We start from the raw sequence: 26,916 nt of genomic DNA, 5'->3' as shown, positions 1-26,916 counted from the left end.
AAGGAAATCTAATGACATGGCCTCCTTGTTCACCTGATCTGAACCCCATTGAGAACCTGTGGTCCATCATCAAATGTGAGATTTACAAGGAGGGAAAACAGTACACCTCTCTGAACAGTGTCTGGGAGGCTGTGGTTGCTGCTGCACGCAATGTTGATGGTGAACAGATCAAAACACTGACAGAATCCATGGATGGCAGGCTTTTGAGTGTCCTTGCAAAGAAAGGTGGCTATATTGGTCACTGATTTGTTTTTGTTTTGTTTTTGAATGTCAGAAATGTATATTTGTGAATGTTGAGATGTTATATTGGTTTCACTGGTAATAATAAATAATTGAAATGGGTATATATATTTTTTTGTTAAGTTGCCTAATAATTATGCACAGTAATAGTCACCTGCACACACAGATATCCCCCTAACATAGCTAAAACTAAAAACAAACTAAAAACTACTTCCAAAAATATTCAGCTTTGATATTAATGAGTTTTTTGGGTTAATTGAGAACATGGTTGTTGTTCAATAATAAAATTAATCCTCAAAAATACAACTTGCCTAATAATTCTGCACTCCCTGTAGTCTCACATACACAATAACTAACAGAGGCAGTATATATTTCAATAAGATTTTAGCGACTGCATCTTACATAGCAAAGCATGTGCTGCAACCAGGACGATACAGCATGACAAGATTAAAATTGTGACAAGGAGAATAAATCATAGAAATAACGCTACCATATTGTCACTAGAGTCAATAGACTAATTCCTACCTAGGCTATAATAGAGCACAGCGTGTTAAGCTCTAATTCTGCCCTTCAGGGTTACCCTGGGAAGACATAATTCCCCATACCTGAGCAAAGGCCTGAAGTCTTCACAAGCAGCTGTAGCGAAGCATGCATCAATCAGCATACAGTTGTGGTTCTCTGGCTGGATTCTCTCTCTAACGTGTAAGGGACTGAGAAGTATTTTTATAATAAAACAGCTGATGTTCTGAGAAAATGTCCCTACATAAGGATGTGTGTTTTCCTGTGAATATCAGAGACAAAACTTGTACCACCTTCACCGGCAACCTATTTTAATGCAGCCTTGAAAGAAGCACAGAGTGAGGAAGAATGTCTTGGTAGGCAAAACAGCTAGATGGAGAGAAATAAAACAAGACCGCAAAAGTGGCTATTGTAAGAATAATAAAAAGAAACTGAATAAAATATATCTAGGTTAAAGTGCACTGCGGCAGGCCTAGTATGCTAAAATAACGTGCATGAAGCTATAACTAAAATGGCTACACAACAGTGTGAAATGTAGACTTAAATTATATTTCTTTAATTTAATTTTATATAATGTTTGAACTTATTTTTACAGGCCAGAGGAGCACCTGAAAGACCTTTATTTAGACCACAATCACAAACACAGACAAATGCGAAGAGTGCACCGGAAGGTATTTAAACATCATATTTTATGTTTATTCTGTTGATTTTCTGCTGTAAATTTGTAATACTGGATACCTTTGCGGTAACTCCCCCTTCCCACACACAGTTAAGTGTATATACGTATTTGTAACGTATGCAGCTTTGGTATTTCAGTATGACCTGTTTCACAGTTTTGTCTGATGGGAACATATTTGTCACTCTGGTTACTTATGCAAAATTATGTTCTGATCACTTAGGTTGCACTGTTGAGGATGAAGCAATGTGTCATCTACATTAAAGAAAGGATTGGATATTTATGTGATTGCTCTTGAAGATTCTTTAAAATACCTGAATGTTTAGCTCTTTGTTCTTGAAGTGATTTGAATAAATGTTTTATAGATATTTTATTTTCCTACATTAGATCTTCCATTTAAATGATCAGATGACCTGCTTCAGTTTTGTATTTGCAAAATTAATTAGTGTCCAAACTACTTAATAGAGCACTTAAGTTTCACATTTCTGTGCCCAAATAGCTTATCAAGTCCTGGTTTATAATTTGCTTTCTTGGCGTCCTGTTTACCCCATTATGAGTTCAGAACTACCATTTACAGAAGACAAGGGAAAAACTTTAACTGTGTCAAATACTCACTCTTGAACCTGGCAAACCCTAGTATCCTACTGTTACAATTTTGCTCCTCTATTCTTTTACTGTTTCCCCTACAGAAAAATAAGAGTACAAAGTGCTTATGTTGGAAACTTCTTCCCTCAGATTCCTCATGCTATGAATTCCCCTTCCAGGCTTCAAACCACTCTGTATGTTTTTTACCCAGAAGTGATACTTAAGCGCCGCCATGGCACTGTGTACCTCCAGATATGATGCTACCTCCAGAATTTGTATCTGGAGTGTATTTTGCACCACCCAGCGTGCTGGTCTCCATTCCTGAATTTTCCTGTCTCGTCAATGTGATCAGGACAGGAGCTAGAGCCCTGTCTTGGTATCTTACCAAGAAATTCCTGAGCTATTTCAGGTTTCAAGCCTGGCAGAGATAATGGACATCAGTGCCAGACTTGGATAAGCAGGATTCCACAGGATTTCTGACTACTGATTCCTTCATTTTAGAATATCTCGAGGTACCAGTCTAGGTATGGAAACTTTTACAGCAGTTCTCCTTGTACCAGTAGGTGGAACTATATGTCTATGCAGTGACTCTGTACTGCACCAGAGGTGATGAAGTGTAGATGTATGTGAGTTTCATCCCTGTGTGCTATAAGTTACTTCTTTCTGTGCCTTTCGACAAGGACCAGAAGCTCCTCTTCCAACTTTGTCAGTTTCCTGATGATTTCTAAATCTCTTCAATAGTGTGCTAGGAAACGATGTCCCCACCAAAACTGACAGGATTGAAGCTCTCCCAAGAAAGCAGGAAGTCGATACTAGTCACAGATCAACACCAAGTATTTTTGTGGCACTTTGGCTTCCACTTCAACTCATGCAGCCATGTTGTATAAAGAAATCCTTTATGCACCCAAATCAGATTTGGGAGCAGGAGGCAAAGTTGTGTCACTGAATATAAGAAGATATTGCCTAGATCCTGCTCCAGCTCCAAGTCGTCAGACTGGTTGTGGCTCTTGTATAGAGGCTGCTCATTTAGGTCTAGACACAAGCACAAGAAGCCAAAGTGGAATTTGGTCCCTACTCGCCACTTAAAGTTCATCAGGATGGTATTGGAGCGTCTCCTCTGATGTCACCCAAATCCATCCCAGCCCCAAAATTGGTCCTGGGGCACCCTGAATTGCCCTGACCATCTTAAACCCTGCATCAGATAGTGGTCTTTGAAGAAGCAATGTTGTAGCTGGAGGGGTTTCAGACAGATTTCAGGTGGCGGCCTGATCACCACGCCATCTGCCTCATGATTACACTCTTCCAAGAACTCACCATCCCCAGTTCTGGCCTATACACCTGTACCAGCATGCACACCGGTTCCTTCTGTACCACCACTGATATAGAATATTTGGGCGCTGGCTCAAGGTCCCAACTCTGATTTCTAACCCTGAACCAGTATAAACTAGGTGCAGGCCCCTGTTGTGTTACAAGCTCACAAAGGAGCCACAAGTCTTTATGTAACCTAAAATGTACTGTGCTTCCTTTCAGCCTTACCTTTGCTCCTCAGATGTTCACAAAAGTGATGGCAGGTGCCATTGCCCACCTTTGAAGGCCAGGGGTGCACACATTTCTATACCTTAATGACTGGCTTGCCACAGTCAGTCGTAGACCACCTCCAAATGAAGGCTGAACTCCTGTCATCCTTGTGGTTCTCCCTCAATAACGAGAGGTTGCACTTGTGCCACACACAAAGCTCTCTCCTCATTGGGGCTGTTCTAGATTTGGTGGTGTTCAAGGCCCTTTCACCACCTCAGTGAGTCCAAGATATTGCAATATGATCCTCCTCCTCCCCAGCTTGGGATTGGGCCTCTGGACAAGGACCCTCATCAGGGCCACTTGGGATCATCTCTTAAGTAGTAGTTGGGACTGATTCGACACACCTTACCTGAGTTGGCCCACTTCGTATCTATCCTGCACTAACGCTGGTCGCTTTCTAAGCCACAGGACATTCCCATCATGCATTACTTTGTAACTCAATTTGCCTCCCTTTGAGCACCAGCCCTTTATTCCCCAGGCTGACTTCTGACTATCTATTCAGACTGGGCCCTTCTCTCCCTGAGGAACTGTTCTCTAGGCCGCCTAAACACCTCTGAACTCTTCGCTGGCGTCCTTTTTCCATCATAAGCAAGGCTGATCAAAAGCAACCCAAGCTGCAGTTTGACAAGCACCTGTCCAGGGAACATAAAGACCAATCAGCCTTGGACAGTGGCGATCTTGATGATCCTGATGTTACATCTAAGTTCAAGGAACTTAGAGAGGGCCTGTCCTCTGTTGATGGCAAAATGGGCTCCTTTGATGCTCACCTTGATTGTATATGAGAGTGTGCAGTTCAGGATGACGAGAGCCAAGGCCCACATCTCTGAATTGGAAGACGTTCGGCGAGAGCTTGATCTCAGACTCCTAGCATAGATGTGGGAGCTCATGTGTGTTCTAGCTGAAAATTTATATTTTGGAAGGCAGATCCCAGCAAATCAACGCAAGTGGGTATCTGAATCAGCTACCAATACCAACGTTGAGGAATTTGTTGAAAGCCCTCTGGACACCCACTTTGGTTGAAAGAAATTGTCCTCTGACTTCCTAGTGGAAAGGGGTCACCGGATGCTTGCTCCCAAACCAAGGCAAACTCCATGTCCCATCATAGCCTGTCTGGTGAATTACAGGGGCAGAGATCTCAGACTGCGGTTGAACAGAGATAACCCAGTTCTACAGTAGGAGGGGTTGAAAATATCTTTTTTTCCAGACTTCAACCCAGTGGTGCAAGAGGCTCGCCACCCTTTCCAGGAAGTAAAAAACATCCTTCGATCTCAAGCATTGAAATATTCAGTGCCCTTCCTGGTCAAGTTATGCCTTGAACACAGGGGTAAAAGCTCCTTTTTTTTTTTTTACAGCTCTCCAGCGCTCTTGACTTTATTGAAAACCACATCACTACAGGCACGGGTGAGTCCTCGGTCCCCTCCAACCCGATCTCCTCCTGTGCTGATGAAAGATGGGGTACCCCTGCTGTTAGCAACAATGAATAACTGCCCTCTGGCCTGCTTTGTCCAGTGCCTGACTGTCATAATGTTTTCTTACCAATCGCTAGGTCCACAATACTCCATGCCTCTGATTTCAGAGCTTTATTGCTTCTGGACGGTCACTTCCGGCAGCTCATCCATGCCAATACAACCTGGTTTTGATGATATGTCCTGCCCACCACCTTTGATGGGATTTTTCACTTGCATGCAGTCTTTTGGATGTCGGTTACAACATGCACTGTGACTGTCCTACGGACTTGCTCTGGGAAACGCTGTGCACTTTTGGTGCCCCAGTCTAGATGAAGCTCATCTATTGCTCTTAGTGCCCATGTTTCAAACAATATGTTTGCTTTTCTCTATTTCTTCTTGCCTTACAGAATTTCTTTAGGTAAACTTGGGTAATTTGCCAACATTTTGGGTCTGTGTGTGGGAGGGGGGGGGGCGGTTGCATCGCATATTGATGTCAGTTTGTTGATGTACTTTCCGTTTATGGTTTCTGCAGTTACAGTTACAGACATAGATGCCTCTTATCTTGATCACATTAAGATTCGATCCTCGTGCAGCGCAGTTCACTCACTACTATGACTAGAAACACTCCACTACATATTCACATGATTACTCTTTTGTCATGGCATGTGTGAGGTCTCAACAACCCCCGTAATGATAGACAGATGATGGCCTACCTTGATTGTCATAAAATTAACATAGCCATGATCCAGGCGATCCATTGCTCCCCCTGACTACACCTAGGTGTGTTACTCTCTACATTTCCTCATACTCTACTTACTCAAGAGGAGTGGCCACCCTCATCTGCAAATCTGTTGACTACTTTCTCATAGTACAAATCACAAACACTCAATGCTGGCTGGTAGCGTTTGCTGGCATATTAAATTGGAATCACCTGCTATTAGTTAACGTATACATCATGAATGTTGATGACATTGTACAGGTATTTGACTGGTCTACTGTTGGCGGGGAGAGTGGGGGGTAGATTTCAGCCCTGCCTTCTCCACGGCACAGGATAGGTCCTCTGGGAGTACTCGTTCTGTGCTACGCACTATGGTGGCCCTAAGCAAATTATGTACCTTCGTGACCTGGTAGATGCCTGGCGAGCACTGCACCACTGCACTCCAATCAAGTGGACACACTTTTTATCCTCTGGTACATGATGCCCTCTTACGACTGGATACGTGGTTGCTTTTGAGCATACAGACACAGAGTGCACTCTGTGGACATCCTCTCATGCACCATCTCACCACTTGTCAATGAAGTCTTATCACCAACTACAGCCTTTCTGTTTTATGCATGTAGACTACATGGGCTGGAAGTCCAAGATGAGGGGAAGGTTGGTGCTGCAATCCTCACATCTTTTAGGCTCAATGAACACTGTGGGATAGACTGACACCCTGGGAGGTCTTCAAAGCCTACATTCATGGCATTTGCATATCTAAAAGTGAAGGTGTTCTTCTTCATCTGTACTCTCCTCTCTAGGCTGGAATTCCAATTCAGACACCTATAAATGACCTACTACACAACAAAGAGATAAGGTAATCTTGGCCCAATTACAAATCACACTGTGGGAGTTCAGAGAGGAAGCAGAGCAGGACGTTCCAAACCTGGAATGGGGTGCATGGGTGTGCACATTTGGTGAGAGGAAAAGACTGGATAAAACCATTACCTGGATCATCACCTGCAAGCAAGAGTCCACAGGAGTGGGTAATATATCCTGCAGCACCGGGGATATTACTACTGATCCCCTCTCATTACTCAATAAATTCTAATCTTAATATGAACGCCTGAATACCTCTAGGCCCTACAGAGAACATCCAGACATGTCATCATACCTGGACTAGCTCGCATTGGCCTACCTGTGCGGTAAGGCCAGGGAAATCCAGATTTCCCCAGTAACAATCAAGGATGTTGAGGGCACTATTAAAAGAGTTTCCAGAGGTAAAGTGCCAGGTGCCAATGGCATACCAGTTAAGTCATCAACCCAATGAGAACCCATCCATGATCGCTTCCTACTGGGCCCTGTCGCTCTTACACACGGGCAGCAAGATATTTGCCCAGATCCTTGCCCAAAGGCTCCAGCCCCTGGTGCAAATCTTGGTACTGCCATATCAATCTGCCTTTATTGTAGAGTGGGCCACCTCCGTTAACCTTTGTTTGTAAATGACCATTCTTCACAGGGTTGACCCACAGCTGGCCTTTGTCACTATTTTGCTTGATGTGGAAAAAGCATTTGATTCTTTGGACTGGCCCTTCATGATGGAGGCACCCCGCAGGCTCGGACTGGGTAAATACTTTTTATCGTTCATAACCTTACTAGACACAACACCCATGACTGGAGTTTGTGTGAATAACCTCTACTCACCTGTTTTTCAGGTTGGCAGGAACACACAAGGATGCCCCTGTCCCCATTGATTTTCACCCTGGCTATAGAGCCCTTGGCCTGCTATATGCGGGAGTTACACTTGCATAATTGTCTGTGCCTTGGGAATGCTCCCTGTCTCCAGATGACATAATCCTATACATTCAACATTCAGACACCAACATCCCACCTATTATTAGTGACGATATCTGATTCGGGGGGGTTACTCTGGGCTTTCCATTAACAGATCTAAATCAGAGATCTTCTCACTCACGGATGACTGCCCTGTCCAGTCTTTGGAGTCCAGACAGCATAAGGTACCTCTGGACATAGGCTGCATAAGACTACAATGACTTGATTCATAGAATTTTTGGTGCTGCCCTTGAGAAGATTTCTGCAAGTGTATGACGCTGGATGCGTCATCCTTGCTTGGGAGGATTTCTGTAATTAAGATGGTGGTATTTCCTAAACGTTTGTATCGGTTCCCTCATCTACCCATCCTCCTACCGCTACACTCCTTTGATCAGTTGATGTGGATATTATTTCACTTAACCTGGAAAGATGATCAACCAAAAATACTCTGGGAGATTTTATGACTGCTGCAGTCAGGCTCTCTTGCACTACCTGACTTTCACACCTGTTACTTGGCAGCGCAGACACATTATTTGAAATACTGGGTCCTGTTTCAGTACTACTTCCATCCATTGGGCCTCTTTTTTGCCAAAGTGGTCAAGCCCTTTCATTTAGGCCACTCATTCACCTTGCCTGCTTTTTCTGCACTCCCACATCCTTCTAAAGAATAGGAGAGGCTCCACCGCCTGGACTTAAAACTTTTTGTAGGGTACATGGGTGCTAAGAAAGGTCAGGCAGTGCAGAAGCGGACCATCTCGAGGTGGGTCGTACTCTGAATTAAGATCTGCTGCACACTGGCCAAAATGTAACCCCTGAGGGGGATGGGGGGGTGCTCATTCTACCTGAGCTAAAGCTGTGATCACTACAGTAGCACATGGAGTTCCAGTCCTTGACATCTGTCGGGCGGCAACATGGGCATCTCTGCACAGGTCTGTAGGGACAAGCACTTTGCCCGTTCGGTCCTGTAGGACTTTCTAACCCACTTCTAGGGATAGCATTGCTTGGGTATCTATTCAAAGGTAAGGAATCTGCAGCTAGAAGTCTCTGCCAGATGGACAAGTTACTTACCTTCGGTAACGCCTAATCTGGTAGAAGCTATATCTAGCTGCTGATCCGTTACTAACCCACCTATCCTCCCCACTCTACAAACTGATTTCTGGGGACAGGAACTCCCCTTTCAGGGCATTAAGTTTGATGCCCCTGTAGTCAATTTCTTCATGGCTCTGCGCTTCTGGCATGGAAAGTTGTGAAAAGAAACTGATGTCAGCGCATCTGGGTGGGGCCTAGATAGGACCTGTGATGACATATCCGGCGCAGATGACTCTGATAATGAACACAGAGCGGATCGATGCAACCTAATGACACGTAGGGGTACTGCCCACGAAAATCTTCCGGAACCAGTCTGATGCCTGGAAAGAATTCAAAGGTAAGGAATCTGCAGCTAGATATAGTCACTACCAGATAAGGTGTTACTGAAGGTCCACTTGTCCATCAGAACTCTTCATTGGGTTTCTGAACTGACACCTTTTTCTCTCATTATGTCAATTTATTTAGAATATGGAGTTTCCTTTATGGAACACACTTGTTATAATACAACTATACTAACTGTGATTTTAACAATTTTTTTTCTATTTTATGATCAAATATTGATTGATGGATTATATTCACTTTTAATGTTGTGTTAATATAAAGATTAATGCCTAATGAATAAATGGATGAAAAACTAGAAAAGTTTGAAAATAAAACCCTTTTACTCACACTAGCTTTTTATAGACTGATATCTAAAGGTTTTTTTTAATGATTTATTGATTATGTTGATGATTGCTCCTAATTTCTCTTTGTTGACCAAAAAAGGTCCCCTTGACCAGTGGCTGGAATTATTTAATGATTACACTCAAGACTGAGGTGTAGAAAACCATGCTTCATCCCCATCAAAACACGGAATCTGCATAAAACAGAGCATTTGAAATGGCCATCAAAATGCCCATAAATGAGACTGAAATTGACTTAATATTGAGTTTCTCATAAATGACTTTTATTTATTTACAGGGAGAAAAAGCGGAAACAAACTGTATCCCGAGCTCCACGATTATTGGGCAGATGAAGGTACTGTAAAACCTGAAGCATTAAGCAAAGGAAGTCTGTTAACGTTCACTTATGTATGCACTCATTTGAATGCGCATCCAATTAGGGATGCCTTGACATAAGCTCACTGATGTTAATGCTAGCACCTGTCCAGATATTCCCTCACACTTCCAACACAACAGCTTGGGGTCATTTTTTGCCTGCAAGTTCATTTCTTCTTTTTAAAACAGATTAATCACTTTCAAGGCATGCCACAAATATTGGAATCAGACATAGTAATCGCTAATTTTCAGTGAAAACAAAAAGTTTTGCGTTGAGTGTGGATTTCTTGCAAAAGATTGAATTACCCTGAGTCATTAGAGATGCAAACGGTCCTTTTTGGCATGCAGGTATTTAACACCCAGTAGCAAACTAAATACGTTTTACAAAATGTTACCCATCTGAAAATAAACATAGCATACCCAGGAAAACAATAGTTATAGCCAAAAATGGAGCCTGGCTTTGAGTATTTCTTCTTATTAAGTCGTGCAGCTTGTGTTTTTAGGTCACCTGTAAACGTGTTGTATTGTCCAGGATCGAAGTGTTATGTCAGAGGAGTCATAGGAATGATTTAAGGTTTTGAAAGCAGGAGTAGTTGAGTATCCTAGGCATTCAGGTATCCTATGCATTCACTGTATGTCTGCCATCACTCTTCCCTTGAGCTTTAGGACTTCTCTTGGTTGCTAAGTGATTGGAATGTATATGTTTAAATGTGAGGAGTTAGAACGAACAATGACAAGCTGGACTTTGCTGATGGGTGAGGCTTTATATGCATTGCTCTTAATAAGCTACTTTTGGATCACTTCCTTTGTGTGAAGAGATTTACCTTTTTACATTGGCAACGAGGATGGGATCTTACAAATCCTACTATCAGGCCTCAACATCCGTGTTGCTCACTTCAGTACAGTCTTTTTTTTTTTTGGGGGGGGACTATCGAGTGGTAGTGTTAATCGTTGGGAAGTTAGCCTGAAAACAGTGGTAAGGTGATAAACCTTGGATTCTTGCCAGATACGGACTTCACTGCTGTGCGATTAAAAGTGATTACACCAACTTCGAAAAACATCACATGCTTGGCCAAAGCATTTAGCGAAAATTTGTGCAGGTAAGAACAAAGCTTCATGTTGGGGACATACATAGCTTTGCACAAGGACCGCATTTAGAACTGCTTAATGCATGTATATATTCTTGTGTGAGCTTTGAATTCAAATTATTGAAGAGCTGAATGTTGGCTGTTTTCCTCTGTGTTCGGCTTCTCATTCCAGCATTTTTGTGTTCTTCCTGTGCTGGATTCGGATCACTGACATAGTCAAAACGCTCACGGAAGCCCTTGTTATCGTAACAAAGGTTTGTGCGCATCTCCTCAAACATTTTTATTTTACAACCTTGTCATCTCGCTCTACAACAAGACGTCTGGTGACCGTGCGTGACCCAGAAGAGGAGCCATTTTATTAGCCGGAGAACTAATGTACTTTAAGCAGCAGAACATTTAGTCATGGTGATCCAGTAAAGGTGTGTTCAGTATCATCAATCCAAAGGTGAAGAGCTTATTGTTTTTTTTTATTTTTTAAAAGGGGCATCAACAACAGTGGATGAATTATGGTTAATAAGAGGCAGAATTTGAAACAGGACAAAGAACAGATTTTTCAGCACAATAACATCTATTTTAGTTGCTTGGTATTGTTTTCTATTTACTCTCACATATAGGTACTCGGGTATCAGATCAGATACCAGTGCAAGTGTGTGCATATTGTGCACTCTGGTATCAGTTCAGATACTGGTCTATATATGTGTGTGGAGAGTGAGTGTGTGTACTTAGTACTTAAGGTATAAGTGTGTATAGTGTTCATTATGGCAAATGTTACTGCACCACTGTGTTTTTTAACTTCACCTGGAGAACCTGCAATACCTTGTCAGAAGTGGAAAAACAGAGTTTAGTCACTATGCCAGGGTTTGTGTCACATCTTTAAGTCCTGAGTGAAAAACATCATTATTACTACACTTCCTAGGCCCTGGGGAAAGGAAGTTTTTGAGTATTTACCTGATTTAAATGACAATGATGTGAATGGGTTCAATGAGTATGAAAAAAGTCTAAAGAAACTAGATTTGCATTATCTACCAAAGATAAGTAATCTGCAGATCTGTACTCAGAGCATGCAAGGTGAGAGGTGTACCTATTATGGCAAGGCAAGCTATGAAGAAAGAGTTGGAGAGGTTACATAATTATGTCATTCAAAAGGTAGAAGGCATAGAATGGTTGTCACTTGTGGTGATGGCAAGGAAGGCTAATGGAGATGTATGACTTTCTTTTAACCTGGGAGAACTGAATAAGGCTGTCGTATTTGACCACTATCCCCTACCAAATATAACAGAAACGTGTAGTTTAGGTGGGGCTAGATTTTCTCCTCACTGGATCTAACCTTGTTGTATCACCAGATTGCCTAGCATCGGTCATCCCAAGATTTTACAGCATTCATACCCCTGTTTGGATCATTTAAATACATGTGTATGCTGCTTGGCTCGATTTCAGCAGCAGAGGTTTTTCAGAGAGCTATGGGACATGTGTTGAATGGTGTTAGAGGATTAACGATATACCAGGATGCTGTTCTCGTATACGGTAGAACAAGAGATGAACATGATAATAGATTACAAGAAGTGTTGAAGAAGTTCAGTATAAACCGTTTGGCATTAAAACATAAAAAATTCAAATTTAGGGTTACGGAGTTTGATTAACTAAGACACGTGATTAACTAAGACAAGGGATTCATCCCACAGAGGATCTTTTGAAAACAACTGCACAGATGCAGAGTCCAACTAATGAAGTAGAATTGGTGAAATGTTCCTACCTTTGCTGAAAGGTGTAGTAAAATGAGGGAATTACTTAAAAAAGGAACTGAGTTTACTTGGTCAGAGGCATGTAAGGCAGAGATTCAAGGAGGGAAGGTGAATTTGAGGAATGCATCTAGTCTGGGCAGCTTTGAACCAGGAGCCAAGACCATTCTGAGGACTGCTGCTAGTGCAAAGGGACTCCGAGCAGTGTTACAACAAGTGACGAGAAATGAAGTAAATACCATTTTATTTATCCCAAGAGGTTTACGTGGAGCAGAGGCCAATTATTCCGTAATTGAGAAGGAAGCCGTAGCTGTTTATTGGTCAGCAAGAAAACTCCGAAATGTTTTATGGGTTAGACCCTTTGAAGTAAAGACGGATAATAAACCATTAGTGGAGATTTTGGGGAAAAAAGGAATTGATGCAGAATCCAATAGGATAAGAAGATGGGTAGTTATATTACAGGAATACAAATGTGTAGTATCATGTTTGTGAGGAGTAATGAACACTATAGCAGATTATTGTTCAAGATTATATGTGTCCGACAGCACAGATTGTGAGCAGGCAGAGTGTGAAGAACATGGATTTGAGGATGATCATGTATGTGTAGTGTCTAGTGGTATCATACAAGAAGAATGGAGGCAAGAACAAGAGAACGACAAGGAATTACAAGCAGTAAAGGGTCAATTGAAGGATGGGTGGTCATTCAAGGACAAATATAATAGTGTTATCAAAGGACGTTGTAATGCCCAAGGTGAACTTTCTGAAGAAAATGGGTTGATCATGAGGGTTAATAGATTGATTCCACCAGTTAATGTAAGGATGAGACTGATTGAGAGTGGCCTTGAGGGTCATCCAGGAATCTGTAAGGCTAAAGGGAGAATTAGGCGAGCTATTGGCGTCCTGGCATGGATCTTATGATCGAGGGAGTGGTGTAAGAATATACTAAAATGCAAAACTCAACTCATGGTTGTTACAGACTAGGCATCTGGTCAGCGGGTTGATGCAGTTCTAGACATTAGTTGGACCTTTAATTCTAGTACCGACAAATTTATAATCATGTAAGGACATGTATTCTAGATGGTCTCGGGTAAAAATCGTGAACTCAGTAGAGACTAATGTATTTATGGACTTCTTAGAGGACGTTTTTGGAAGAGAAGGCTTTCCCGGTTTTCTGTTGACAGATAATGGGTTTCAGTTGACTTCAAAATCTATAGAAGCATTCTTGTGGGAGAGGGGCATTAAACGTAAAAAAAAAAGTCTTCATACCACCCACAAGTTAATGAAATGATTGAGCACCTCAACAAATATGTTAGATAGCATTCAACATTATTTGAGGAATGGGTTAAACTGGATGAAAGAACTTAAAAACAAGGTGAATATGTGCAGACTGACACCACATTCTTCAACTGGTGTAACTCCTTTCTTTTTGTTCAAAAAGAGAGCTACAAACAATCAAGTAGGTTGCTCACAGGTAAAACAAGAACCCTGGGAAGAGTTAGTGTCTCTGCAATTAAAGAAGATTGGGAGGGCAAAGAAACTAACTGAAACTGTGAAGAAAAGGAAGGAGAATTTTGAGAGAAGGTAAAGACCACACAAGTCAAAGGTGGATATTTGTTAAAGATACAAATTCCCAGGAGAGGAGGTCAAACTGACAAGTTTAGTCAACCCAGAACAGTTATAAAAAGTTTTTTTTTTTAAATGCAGTAAAAACAAGCAGTCATTGCATTTGGAATCTGGGAAGAATAGCAGTTGGGGAAAAATGTGGTGGTGAGGACAGTGCCACAGGTACAACAGAGAATGTACTGAATGATGAGAGAAGGAAAAGTAAGAGGGTGCTAAAGAAACCCAGTAGATTCAATGATTATGTGTGATATTGTCCACAGATCTTTTAAAATTACATTTCAAATGTGTATTGCTTATGGGTGTCATGACATTCATTTGTAGTGCATACTATAGTGTTAAGATTTTTATATATGTTTTAGTTTTTAGTTTTTTTGTGTTATTGAGAGGGAGGTGTGTCAAATTCTAGGCAGTCAGATATCCAAGGCATTCACTTTGTCTGCCATCATGCTTCCCCTAAACTTTAGAACTTTACTTGGTTGCTAAGTGTTGGGAATGTATATGTTTAAATGTGAGGAGTTAAAATGAGCACACAGAAGCTAGATGTTGCTGAGGGGTGGGGCGTTATATGCATTGTCCTTAATAAACTACTTTTGGATGTCTTTCTTTGTGTGAAAAGATTTACCTTTTTACAAGTAGTCTCTACCTTCAGTAGAGATGTACTCAATAAAGTATATCCCTTAAGTGTGTGCCTGTTTGTAGCTGGTTGTCCTGACAGAAGAAACTGCAAAAACTGCTTACCACAGGTTTTGTACCTACTGGTCCCAGAACAAGCACCAAATGCTGCTGAGAGTGAAGCCAGTAGCCTCCTGTCCAGGAACACTTGAACAGCTGTGCTGTAGTGGGAGTGGTGTAATATTTTACCCCACCCAGAGGTGGGCTGATGGAAGGACACTTGGCCCTGTGAGCTGCACGAGACGTGTTTGGGTCGATCCACACATTCACTAGAACTTGTGTTACTTTAAGCAGGTTCACAGAAAGGAAATAGCATTGTTTCTTAAATTTGCACCATCTGTTATTTGGAGCATGATTGAAAGAGCATTTGCTTTTCCACATACTAAGTGCAGAAAATGCAAGGGATCACATTTTTTTAATGTGAAAAAATGGTCTACTACGGAGGCAGTCCTACCGACCACAGTGCAACTACTAAACTAGCAAAGAGTGATGTTCTCATGGGTTGGGAAGCATATCCTTCCCTTACAAGGGGCAAGTTATTGACAAGTGTTGAAGTGAGACTAAGCATAAGAAATTACGTGCCCTGTTTTACATTAGAGGACTCAAGGTCTTACAGGATTAAAACTCAAGCTTCGTCCTTGCAGAAGAGGAGTGCGTGCAAGCAAAGCAGAAAAACACATCAGTTAAAAATCCAGCCTACAATAATGTTAAACATTTTGTTCAGTTCTTACCAGTTTTATTGAGTAAGCGACAACAAACAACATAAAAATACGCAGTTTGTAAAGATAGGGTACACACAGGTGTAGGTAGATCTCAGTTACCCCAACATTTCCAAATCATAGAAGCTCTACTGCAAAATATCATTGCACATTTGCACTGCAGGTGGGGCTAACAGTTCTTTCTTAGTCTAATGTTCATGTAATATGCCTGTGCCACCCAGGCAAGTACAAGCAGTCACAAACGGCAGTGTCTCAAACTGCAGTGTCTGCTGACCGGTAGTCAGGCACGATATGTGCAAGGGGTGAAAAATGTGTGTGTCTATCTCCTTCTCTCACATTAGCCAGGTCACAGGCTCAACCCATCTTGAAGAACATTAGCAGTAAGTAAGTAGGATACCAGTGGGCCCCAGATACTTTTAGATCTGTTGGCATGATGCAGAGTAGAATAGTAGATCTCCAGTTGTTCCTGAAAGTGACCTGTATCTATTAAGCATTTCCTGGCCATGGGGGTCCTGTCCATCACACACGTCACCCTACCCTTCTCTCAGCCAGCAGCACTGCGATATTAACAAAGATGATAAAAGCTATTAACAAAGCCATGTACACCACTTTAGATGTTAGCCATATAACCCAAGAGTGCAAACCGCGGGGAACAATCCAATGGAAGCCCCACCATTTGTGAGAGGATCTCTAAAACCCTTGACAAAGAGTTGTGTATAGCTGGGTAGCGCCAAGCCACATGCATAAACTCTGCTTCCCGAACCCTAAACTGCAAGCAGCAGGAGTCAAGACGTAGCCTGCGACACAGCTTACCTTTTGGGGGCAGGTTCTCAGTTTGCTTGCAGCAGTACTTCATTGCTTGTCAGTGATAGCCGCCCCACATTCAGGCTTTCCGGGCCTTGTTCCACCAGTGCCTCAGAATGTATGTTTGTGTACAGGTTGGTAACTTGGTGTCTGATGGAGGGCGTGGGATGAGCTCGTCTAGGGGCTCACCCAGTAAGGGGGCCTGCAAAAAATTGGGGTTTAAGTTATTTAGAGAGTGCTTTGGAACAGAAGTGAACTGCTCTAGAGTTGTACTCTCTATGGCGTTGGTAAAGGAGTCATAGTCGATAAAGTGGCCATCAGGATAGACATCCCCCAATGTGTGTGCAGTCCCAAACACCAAAGTCTGCAAAGGGTCTGTGGTTCCTGTATTAGTTGGATCAGCAGGTAATGGCTTGCACTGGGGCATTAAGTTTAGGGAGCTTTATTGTGCTAGAGGGAGTGTCACAGGCTCTTTGAGTGCAAGCCCCTTGACCAAGCAATGCTATTAAGGAGTTGTGTTGTGCTCAATCACTATGTGTACCATATGGAGTGAGGGAGTGCATCCAGTAATGGGCAAAGTTTTCTTGAGTGCATAGATGTATATTTCCAAATCTGGTGCTGGCAGTCCACCCAGCTTAAAGGACAATGTGACAGCTTCCCAAGAGATCAGTGGTGGTTTGCTGCTTATGCAAAGAAATCATATGCGAGCAAAGTTTGAGGAAGAATCTTTGTTTAGCAGTACAAGGATGCTATGCAAAAAATACAGCAGTCAGGGTAGAATGACCTTATTCACTAGGACTAGACGCCCCATTAAGGAGAGAGGCAAGTGATTCCACTTTCAACCTAGCCTTCTCTTTTCACCATGGATGTTCCATAGTTTTTGGTCAGTACAATGTTTTTATCTCAACTGACCCAGATGCACAGGTATTTCACTGAGGTGGTACACCAGGGAATGGGATACTCCAGCGTGGTCACACAAGTGCCACGTGAAAAGGGTTGATTTATTCCAGCTTATGGTGACCCCTGATAGTGTTTTAAACAGTGGAAATTCTGATGACCTGGCTGAGGTTGGTATCTGGGTCATTAATGTATAGGGTTACATTGTCAGCATATAACAAGATGAATACATTGCGGTGTGTAAACTTTAACCCGCACTGTGCATGTAATTGTCTTACTGCACAGACCAATGATACGGAAGCAATCATGTACAGAAATGAGCAGAGAGGGCATCCCTGTCAGTTGTTGACACTCAATGGCATGGGGTCAGAGAGAAGGCCTTTCAGCCTCACTCTGGCAGGGTGGGCCGTACGTAGTAGCCGTCACCCCTGCAGATATAAATGACAGGAAGGTATATCTTTTCAAGGATGATGAAAAGTTTGGACCTCTCCAGGGAGTCGAATACATTGGAGGCATAGAGGAAGACTGCCACTGCTTTCAATTGAAGGTTCATCTGATGCATAAGCACAAAGAGGGTGCAGTGATTGTGAGTTGTGGACATGCCAGGTCCGGGAGGGCTGGGTCCTGCAGCAAGACAGAAGCAGAACCTTGGCAAGGATGTTTGTGCTAACATTTGTTAGTGACAATGGGCAGTGTGTTTCACATTATGAGGTAGATTTGCCAGGTTTTAAGTTGTAATGAGGTTTTGCAATGCTTTACTATAGACTCTCAGTAGCAGGGGTGCAGGCAGAGATGAATAGGCTTTATAAAGCACTGCAGGGAAGCCATTGCTTCCAGCAGCCTTGCAAGTGGAGAGGCTGGGGATCACGGCTGTGATTTCATCCAGCATAAGGGGTGTAGCCAAGAATTTGTCTTTCATGACGATACAGTAGAAGTATACAGTGTAATCCCTAGTGCGATTGCTTGTCAGGAAGGTCTGTAGCACAGTGCAGTGCTTTTCAAATTCTTCACGTACATTCTCCACCTCATAAAGGGTCTGCCCTGAGTTGCTTTGTAGCTGAGCTATTGCAGGCGCTACATAGTGTTCATGCAACATGGCCGCCAATGTTCTACTTGGTCGCTCAGCTTTTCCATATTCTCTCACCCGTGAGGACTATGTGAATGTTTCGGCTCTAAATCCAGTGTAGAGGTAAATTCATCTTCTTTGGTACAAAGCCTCTGCAGTCCCTGTGCGTCAGGGATCTAATATAGTTAAATCTCTAAGCTTCTCAGTTTACACTCAAGTGTATCGAGTTGAGTATGCAGGGCTTTACAGACATTATGTTGTTTTCAATGCATGTCCCACACAAGTAGGCCTTAAGGGCCTTCCTAGTGGTGCCTCTGGAGGAAGTTAAGGTTTTCGGTCCGCACCTCCTTTTAGAAGGCGTTATTGAGTAATTAGCTACCAAATAAAAGCTCTGATAGCCAGGCCCGACAGTGCTAGGGTGATTGTGATTGGGGTGTGATCCAACTGTTTTTAAACTATTTCCGCCCATGTTTCTTTTGTGCCCGGCCAGTGGTACAGCTTGGCCCATGAGGCATACACTGTCTATAAATGCGTTCCCTTCAGGATGTCGCAGACCTCAAATATCAGGTAGGTTCCCGGCAGTCATGGCAGTGGCAAGCACAGTTGCAAGAGCAGTTGCAGCCTTGTGGTGTGAGTGGATGCCAGGTTTGAACAATCCGCTTGTTGGTCCAGGACTAGGTCAAAGTTTATTTATATGTTGTGGGGACTCTGCTGTGTATTTACACCAAAGCTGTTCAGTAAAAGTCAGCATCATTAGAATTTCGGCCATAGAAATTCAAAACCGAAATGTCTCATATATCAAGGTCTGAACCAGATTGAATCTCCCCTGAGGATCATTGATCTCATGGAGTATCATGAATGGAACAAGATACTTAATGTTGAGAGTTGTGCCCATGGTTTAAGAGGAATATGTCTCTAGTGCTTTGTAGCCACACCAATTTGCGGTAAAGTAGGGGGTTCTTTCGACCATCAGGTGTGTCTCTTGAAAGAGAGCTACATCTATCTTGTGTCTGTCTAAGTAGCCAGAACCTATCTCACTTTCTTGGGGTTATTCAGCCCCCAGACGTTCCAGGTGACGAGATGTAGCTGTGTTACTGCACCCCTTTTTGTAGGATTTCCATTTTGTGATAGCAGTTTAAGGGAGCCTAGCTGTCATAATGAGATGCCTGTCCTCGCTCTTTGTCCCATCAGCTGTCCAGGGTGTTGTACTAACTGTTCTTTCTAAGCCATGTTAGTAACTGCATGTAGCTATGGGGTATCCCTGAACACACTAGCTACTCCAACCAGCCAGTAAACCTCTTCCCTCCCACCATCCCTTGTAGCACCAACTGGGTGCAAACATGCCCTTCCACATTAGAAACTTTGCACTCAGCTAGAAGGGGGGTTACCCCTGGGGGAAACCAGAGTGCTGGTGGACCAATGCCTTGTACACAGGGCACTTGCTGGGTGTATATGATAAAAGAGCAATCCAGAAAATGTCTAGTTCTTGTTGGGGACCTGCGTTAGCCCTCCGGTGAAGTGCAGTATGTTTTGGCAAAGTTTGGCAGAAGGAGAGCCTGATAAAACCACTCATTATGCATGTCAGTACATTAGTGGGCACATCCTGCCAAACTGTCACCCTTGGCCTACAAGAATCTCATTGTACCTCGGTGGGGGCACTATTCCACTTTGCTCAGTTTGTCATCTGTGCAGGTGAATTTACAGAGAAGGTCCTGCCAGTCTCAAGGATGATGCGTTTCACTAAGGGAGCGTTCCTGTTTAGGTTTTGGAAAATGTGTGGATTTTTATGTTGCATAATCTTCAGCCATGCACTGTGGAGCATTGTATAAGGGTTGCTGGGTCGTTGGAGCCTGTGCTTCAGTAGCAGGTACTTCTGTCTCGTCATATGGACTGCCAGGGTGAAATCCCAAAACATGAAAAGGGTATTACCATCATGGACAAGGATGGAGAACAATTTTGCAATCCTTGAAGTTTAGGAGCCTTTTTGTTATAGGTCACAGTGGAGTTCCCAGAGGAAGTCTCCGGCTCAGGAAGCAGTGCACTATTTACACCGCAAACAGGGGTATGAAGCAGTCCTCTCTAAATAGCGATTTAAGGAGTGTCTCAACATACTCTGCTATACTCCCAGTGTTAATAGACTCTGGGAGGCCTTGAAGTCGGAGATTGTTGCGGCGTGACCTGGCATTTAGGTCTTCGTTCTATAACTGGATGAGGTTTAGGACTTTCATCAGGTCAAAGAGCATAGAGCCATAGCATCTGCAATTTGCTGTTCATATCTGTCCAGCTTAGAAGAGATCTTATCTACTGTGGCCATCAGTGTATCAATTTTGCAATCATGGAAGTGAAGCTCTTCTGCATGTGCAGCAAGAGTGATTTTGTGTCGAGGCTTTCACCCGAGGCCTCAAGCTATCCTTGAGGCATTTAAGTCCACTGCTGGGGTGTCTTTATAATCACTTTTTCCTATGGTGTGGTCCTGACCGCTGGTCTGTTGTATGACGGTCAAGGTGTCCGCAGAACCAGTCTGCTCCTTAGGGGGCAAGAAGCAAGAGGCTTCCCCAGCCTGGTGATATTGCATCAGTGATCTTTATCAATGCCCACGGGCTCGTTGCCCAGGCTCACCCATAAAGGGGATCATCACCTGTTAGTTACAGGAGGGGCACGGCAGGTTCAGCTTCTTGCTTTCTCTAGGTCCACTCTGTCAGCCCTCACCACAGGCCACTGTAATGGCAGTTAATTATTTCTTGGCTCAAGCAGGGGGCCTTGCGATCACATCGTTATGAGGCACGCATAGTTCTCCCACGGCTCCAAACAGGTGCTATTGTGGTCCCCCTAACACCACTGCAGATGCATCGGCCCTTGACCCCATCCTGGCTGCCACGCTCACCATGTGCAGGCTATCTCTGAGGGCACCGGCTCTTGGCCGGCCCCACTCACTGCACTTCTGCCCAGGGCCGTCCATTCTCAGCGGTTCTCTCCCACTTTAGACCCACAGCTCTGGCAGCCTGGTCATCTCATAGGGAGCTCCATCTTGAACAACTCGTTCCGGCAGTCAGTGTGAGCACAGTGCCGGCCAAATACTATTTAGTACCCCCGCAGAGGCATTTTTGTTTCCAAATTAGATCTGAACTAATCTGCTGTTGCCACTTTGCTGTACCCTGTCCTGCTCAGATATTGCCGGATGCTTTCCCCCAGCCCAAGGAGCCTCACAAGGGTGCGCCATCTTGGAGCCAGGGACTCAAACCTTCCACCCCCTCAACCCCCTCCCAAAAACTTTCAACATTTAAACCCTCAAACAGCCTGTATTTACCTAATATGATGATCCAGGAAATAATTAGAGGAGAAGCAAAGTAGAAATTAAAAACTCAAAGTGTTGCTCCAGCCATAAAATATGTAGGATTTCCATAATTGCTAGTCATGCATAGTTAATGAAAGCTCTCTGAAAGTAGATCTTCCACACTATTAAAGTGGGGAGGTGAGTTTTAATTTTTATCACCTTTAGGGCATCAGTAGTAAAGTGGACACCCATGTCTTTAAGGAGAAACGAACCGGATTTTCTTGAAATAAAACCCATCACAGGATATTTTTTAAACAAGCATTTGCAATGTAATGTGTCTTGCATTTGTGAGAGTTAGAGCTACTGGGGATGTAAATGACAATGTCTTTTACCTCTGTGTTTTGATTCGGAGTGTAGTGGATTTATGCCAGGTGCCACAGCAACCCTCCCAGGCCTGTCACTGCAGGATGGGGCACAACAAGGCCACCATCCTGGGAGTATTTTACCTCATTCTGACTGGCCTTGATACCCTAGAGATGCACACCTTTCTAGTGTGTTCACCTAAACCTTTATAGTACCAAACAAGCCACAAAGAGGCACCTTCGTGGCATTTAAGCTGAAGAATGAGGGTGTCAAGAGTTAGGAGCAAAGAAAAGGTGGCAGCAATATATTTCTCTACATTGGCAATACCAGCCTAACTTTTAAAAACATTGACTATATACAAAGAGAATAACAGAAGAGGCAGCCTAACTGAAAATTAAATACAGCGATTTTGTTAAGAATGGCACCTGCTTTGCAGCGCTATGGAATGGCAGAACCTGTATTACCAAGCGCTACATGAAGAAAAAAAAAAGAAAAACGTTATTCCCAGTGTTTAAAATGGAGTCTTTGGTAGGCAGTCAGGTTACCCCCTGTCCAAGCAAGGAATCTCACTCTAGTCAAGGCAAAGGAGAAACACACCTGGTTAAACCCCACTCACTCCCTTGGTAGCTTGGCATGAGTAGAAAGGCTTAACACAGAAGCAATGTGTAAAGTATTGGTACCAACACACACAGTAATATAGTGAAAACACTACAAAATGGATACCACACCAGTTTAGAAAACTAGGTAATATTAATCTAAATCAAACAAGTCCAAAACAACAAAAATCCAACATACACTAGTCAAAATATGAATTTTCAAAAGAATAAGGCCCTCATTACCACCCTGGCAGCCGGTGTTAAAGTGGCTGTAATACCACCAACAGGCCGGCGGTAAAAAAAAATGGAATCACGACCATGGTGGAAAATGCCAACATAGACAGCCACTTTAACACTCAGACTGCCACGGCGTTAGAAACAAACACCGCGGCGGTAACCGCCAACAGACAGGCGGAAGACAAAGTACTGCCCACAGTATTTCAACATGCCTATCCGCCACCTTTTCTGGGGCAGAACCAACGCTATCAAAAGCACGGCGGAAACAGTACATAGAAGGGAAAACACTCACCTCTTGACACCCAATGTAGAACCAGGACGCCATGGAGCCCGAATTACAGGTGTTACCTATGCTGCTCTTCCTTCTGCTCTATCAGGAGCAGGACAGACGCCTTTGACAACCACGGTGAGTACTGCACCTACAACACGGGGGGAGAGAAAAGAGAGTGACACACACACGCAACACGCAATACCCCCACCCTCACCCACAACACCATACACACAAATACATGCAGCAACATTACATATACACACCCCCACCCCCTGGAACAACGCAAGGACAAAAGGAAATGATTGTAACCAGTGTAATCATGAAAAATCCGATAGTCAAAAATCAAGATTCAGTATAACCAAATATGTATACCAACTACACAAGTCCGGATAATGTACCAATCATTGTCCGTGGACCACTGGTCCCAAAATGCATGGGCCTGACTGGAAACGGAGTGAACACTGCTGGGGCATCAGACCGAAAATATACAGGCACCTCGGGGGGGGCACCTCAGCCAGATGAACGCACGACGCCACTGCTGTACGAGGGGGCTCCATGCCCATTAGTGTATCCTGGGGAGTGAGAAGCCACAGTCTCAAGTCTCTCCAGTGGGTGGTTTGCCCACTGCTTTATCCTGGGAAGTGCAAAGCCACAGACTCACATGTCTCTCCAGTGGGTGGTTTGCCAACTGCTTTATCCTGTGGAGTGCAAAGCCACAGTCTCACAAGTCTCTCCAGTGGGTGGTTTGCCCACTGCTTTATCCTGTGGAGTGCAACGCCACAGTCTCACAAGTCTCTCCAGTGGGTGGTTTGCCCACTGCTTTATCCTGGGGAGTGCAAAGCCACAGTCTCTCAAGTCTCTCCAGTGGGTGGTTTGCCCACTGCTTTATCCTGGGGAATGCAAAGCCACAGTCTCACAAGTGGATGTCATTCTCCACTGGTTCTGGAGGGGGCCTGGTGCCCAGAGTGCTTCATCCTACCAAGGACTGAGTTATTGGCTGTATCTCTCCACTGGTTCTGGAGGGGGCCTGGTGCCCAGCGTGCTTCATCCTGCCAAGGACTGAGGTAGTGGATATGTTGCTCCACTGGTTCTGGAGGGGGCCTGGTGCCCAGAGTGCTTCATCCTGCCAAGGACTGAGGTAGTGGATGTATCTCTCCATTGATTCTGGAGTGGGCCTGGTCCCCAGAGTGCTCCATGTGCAGTGTGGCCGGTACAATTCCCTCACCTGGGTGTGTGTGCCACGAGATTGGCAAGGTACAGGTAGCATGATACACCATGGAGGCAGCGACATATCCACACAGTTGCGGCTTCGCCTTCCACCTGCAGGTGCAAACAGTGATGGAAGTCATGCCTCATGGAAGCTGCCCAGGGTCCAGGAACTCTCCTCCAGCCTCGGATGACCGACCACTGGGGATGGTAGCCATGTCAGCGGTGGTGCCACTGTCCGAGTACATCACGGGGCTGATGGTGGTGTCTGTGGCAGCGGTGCTAGCGGCGGTGCATGGGTCAGCACCTGCTGAGGGACACAGCAGGACATCTCAGGCAGCCTCGGACGGCTGCCCACTGTGGAAGAGGCTGGGGACTGTCGCTGAGGCTGTAGACGTGCCGGTGCAGGTGGCAGTTGTGAGAGCAGGGCATCTATCGGTGTTCACCACCGTACAGGTTGGTGTGGTCATGGACAGAAGGTGTGACACTGGTCCCTCAGTCAGTGCCACCATGCCCTCTCCTGACCTGCTCTTCTGCTTTTGGCCCTTCCCCACCTTTGATGGTGCCGCAGTTGTCTTGTCACTATCCCATTTTGTTTTTGCTGAGCCCTTGGTGGCTGGTAGTTTCGGCTTCTCCCTCCGGGATGTGGGCACCTTTTTCACCTTGGCAGGTGGTGGAATGTCCTTGCCCTCGCTACGTGGCACACTGGCAGCCCTGATGGGTGGCACAGCAGTTGCTGGCACCACTGTGCCTGGGGATTTGGTGGCTGAGGTGCTGGGCTGGGTCCTAGAAAGCTTGGCCCTAGGGGAAGGACGGTGGGGGTGGGAGGTGAAGACAAAAGGTCAATGTTAGCTAGGAAAAGTTTTTTAGACACACTGGGACGGGAAGATGGAGGGGGTTTGGGAGAGGAGGAAGAGGTAGTGGTTGTAGGAGGTGTACGTCTGCTGGATTTGGGTGAAGGTGCATGGGCCAGAGGCTGTTGTGAGGTGGATGGCTGTTGGGTGGGTGTGTGCCTGCGTTTGTGTACTTTGGGAGGAGGGCTCACAGACACACTGGGAGAGGACATTGGGGATGTGTGAATGGGAGTGGGGGTGGTGATTGCACGTGAGCGGTGTGTGGTGATGGGCGTGCTGGTGATGGAGGTAGTGCATGCAGGTGTGAGTGGAGACGAGACAGGGAGGGAGGAGGAGGACGTGGAGGAGGGGGACACAGTAGAGGCAGTGGATGTTGCTGTGTCTGCATAGGTATGGTGCTTGTGTGAGTGCCGGTGGGATGTGTGGTGCTTATGTTTGCCATGTCCACTCTTGTGTGTTGATGTGTCTGCATGCTGGTCTGATGGTGTGCATGGGATAGGCTGAGGTACAGGGGATTGGGTCTGGGTGGAGGAAGTTGGAGGGGGTAGGCTAGACACAGGGACAATGGCTGCTATCAGTGCTGAGGCCAGAGCCTGAAATGCTCTCTGTTGGGCCGCCTGCCCAGAATGAATGCCCTCCAGGTATGCATTTGTTTGTTGCAAATGCCTCTCGACACCCTGGATGGGTTTCAAAATGGTAGATTGCCCAACAGTGAGGGATCTCAGGAGGTCAATACCTCCTCACTGAGTGCAGCAGGGCTGACTGGGGCAGGACCTGAGGTGCCTGGGGTGAAGGAGATGCCCACCCTCCTGGGTGAGCGGGCACGGCACACACGCTGAGGGGCTGCTGGGAGGGCGGTGCTGGTAGGGGGTGTGGCGACTGTACCTGTTGATGTGGTGGGCACAGCGGTGCCCGCCACTGCAAGGGAGCTCCCATCAGAGTTGCTGTCACTGGTGTATGCTCCTGCCCCTGCCGTGGAGCTCCCCTCGCCCTCCGTCCCACTGGTGGCTTCAGACTCCGTTGCTTCACCCTCCAGGGCCAAGTGGGTTGCAGCTCCCTCCTGCTCCGGTGCCAATGCTCCTCCGCCTGATGATGCTATTGCACACAAAAACAGGGAGACAACAAAATTGGAGGGGAAAGACAGAAGAAAAACATGTTCAGTGCATGCAACACCACTACCGTTGGCGGACACAACACACAGGGAGCAGCCCTCAGCACTAGGCCATGCACTAACAGTTCTTAGAAAATTCACCTGACCATGGGGTACGAGGCCTAAGCCCAATTGCTGCACACCTGGAAGTCACAGGAGCCTGACTAGGTGTAGATGGCTCTTAACACTAGTGGGGTTGGGATGCCACATAGCCTGCCTCACAAGGGACCTTGCCTACCAATTTCGCCCTGGCCTAGGGGAACAGACTGCCCACCTCCCCCACCAAGACACCTCGTAATGCACGCAGAATCAGCTGAATGAGAGTGTACTCACCCCCTTGTGGCTGCTGTGATGCCCTCGAGCGCCCATCCAACTCTGGGTATGCCACCGCCAGGATCTAGGTCATCAGGGGAGTCATGGTGCGACGGGCACCCCCTTCAACGTTGGGAGGCCATCCACAGCTGGGCCTCCACCATCTTCTTGCTCCAGCGGCGCAGGTCCTCCCATCTTTTACGGCAGTGGGAGCTCTGTCTGTGGTAGACCCCGAGGGCCCGGACGTCCTTGGCGATGGCATGCCAAATACCCTTCTTCTGGTGATCGCTGACCTATAGGAATGGTACAGGGGGAAAGGAAATTACTCACCAGTCCTGAC

The 26,916-nt window shown here is 45.0% G+C and overlaps 1 protein-coding gene across 1 annotated transcript in view; it reads left to right on the top strand.

Annotated features, from left to right (window-relative positions):
* SH3YL1 (SH3 and SYLF domain containing 1) overlaps positions 1-26,916 on the top strand; it is a 414,394-nt gene that overhangs the window by 245,005 nt on the left and 142,473 nt on the right. The window contains exons 8-9 of the mRNA XM_069235839.1: positions 1,355-1,430; positions 9,629-9,685. Coding sequence (XP_069091940.1) covers positions 1,355-1,430; positions 9,629-9,685 — 133 coding nt within the window. The remainder of the gene's footprint in view (positions 1-1,354; positions 1,431-9,628; positions 9,686-26,916) is intronic.

Source organism: Pleurodeles waltl, chromosome 5 (genome assembly GCF_031143425.1).
Source record: "Pleurodeles waltl isolate 20211129_DDA chromosome 5, aPleWal1.hap1.20221129, whole genome shotgun sequence".
Classification (NCBI taxonomy): Eukaryota; Metazoa; Chordata; class Amphibia; order Caudata; family Salamandridae; genus Pleurodeles; species Pleurodeles waltl.
Note: the sequence above shows the minus strand (reverse complement) of the source record. Positions and strands in the feature narration are given on the sequence as shown.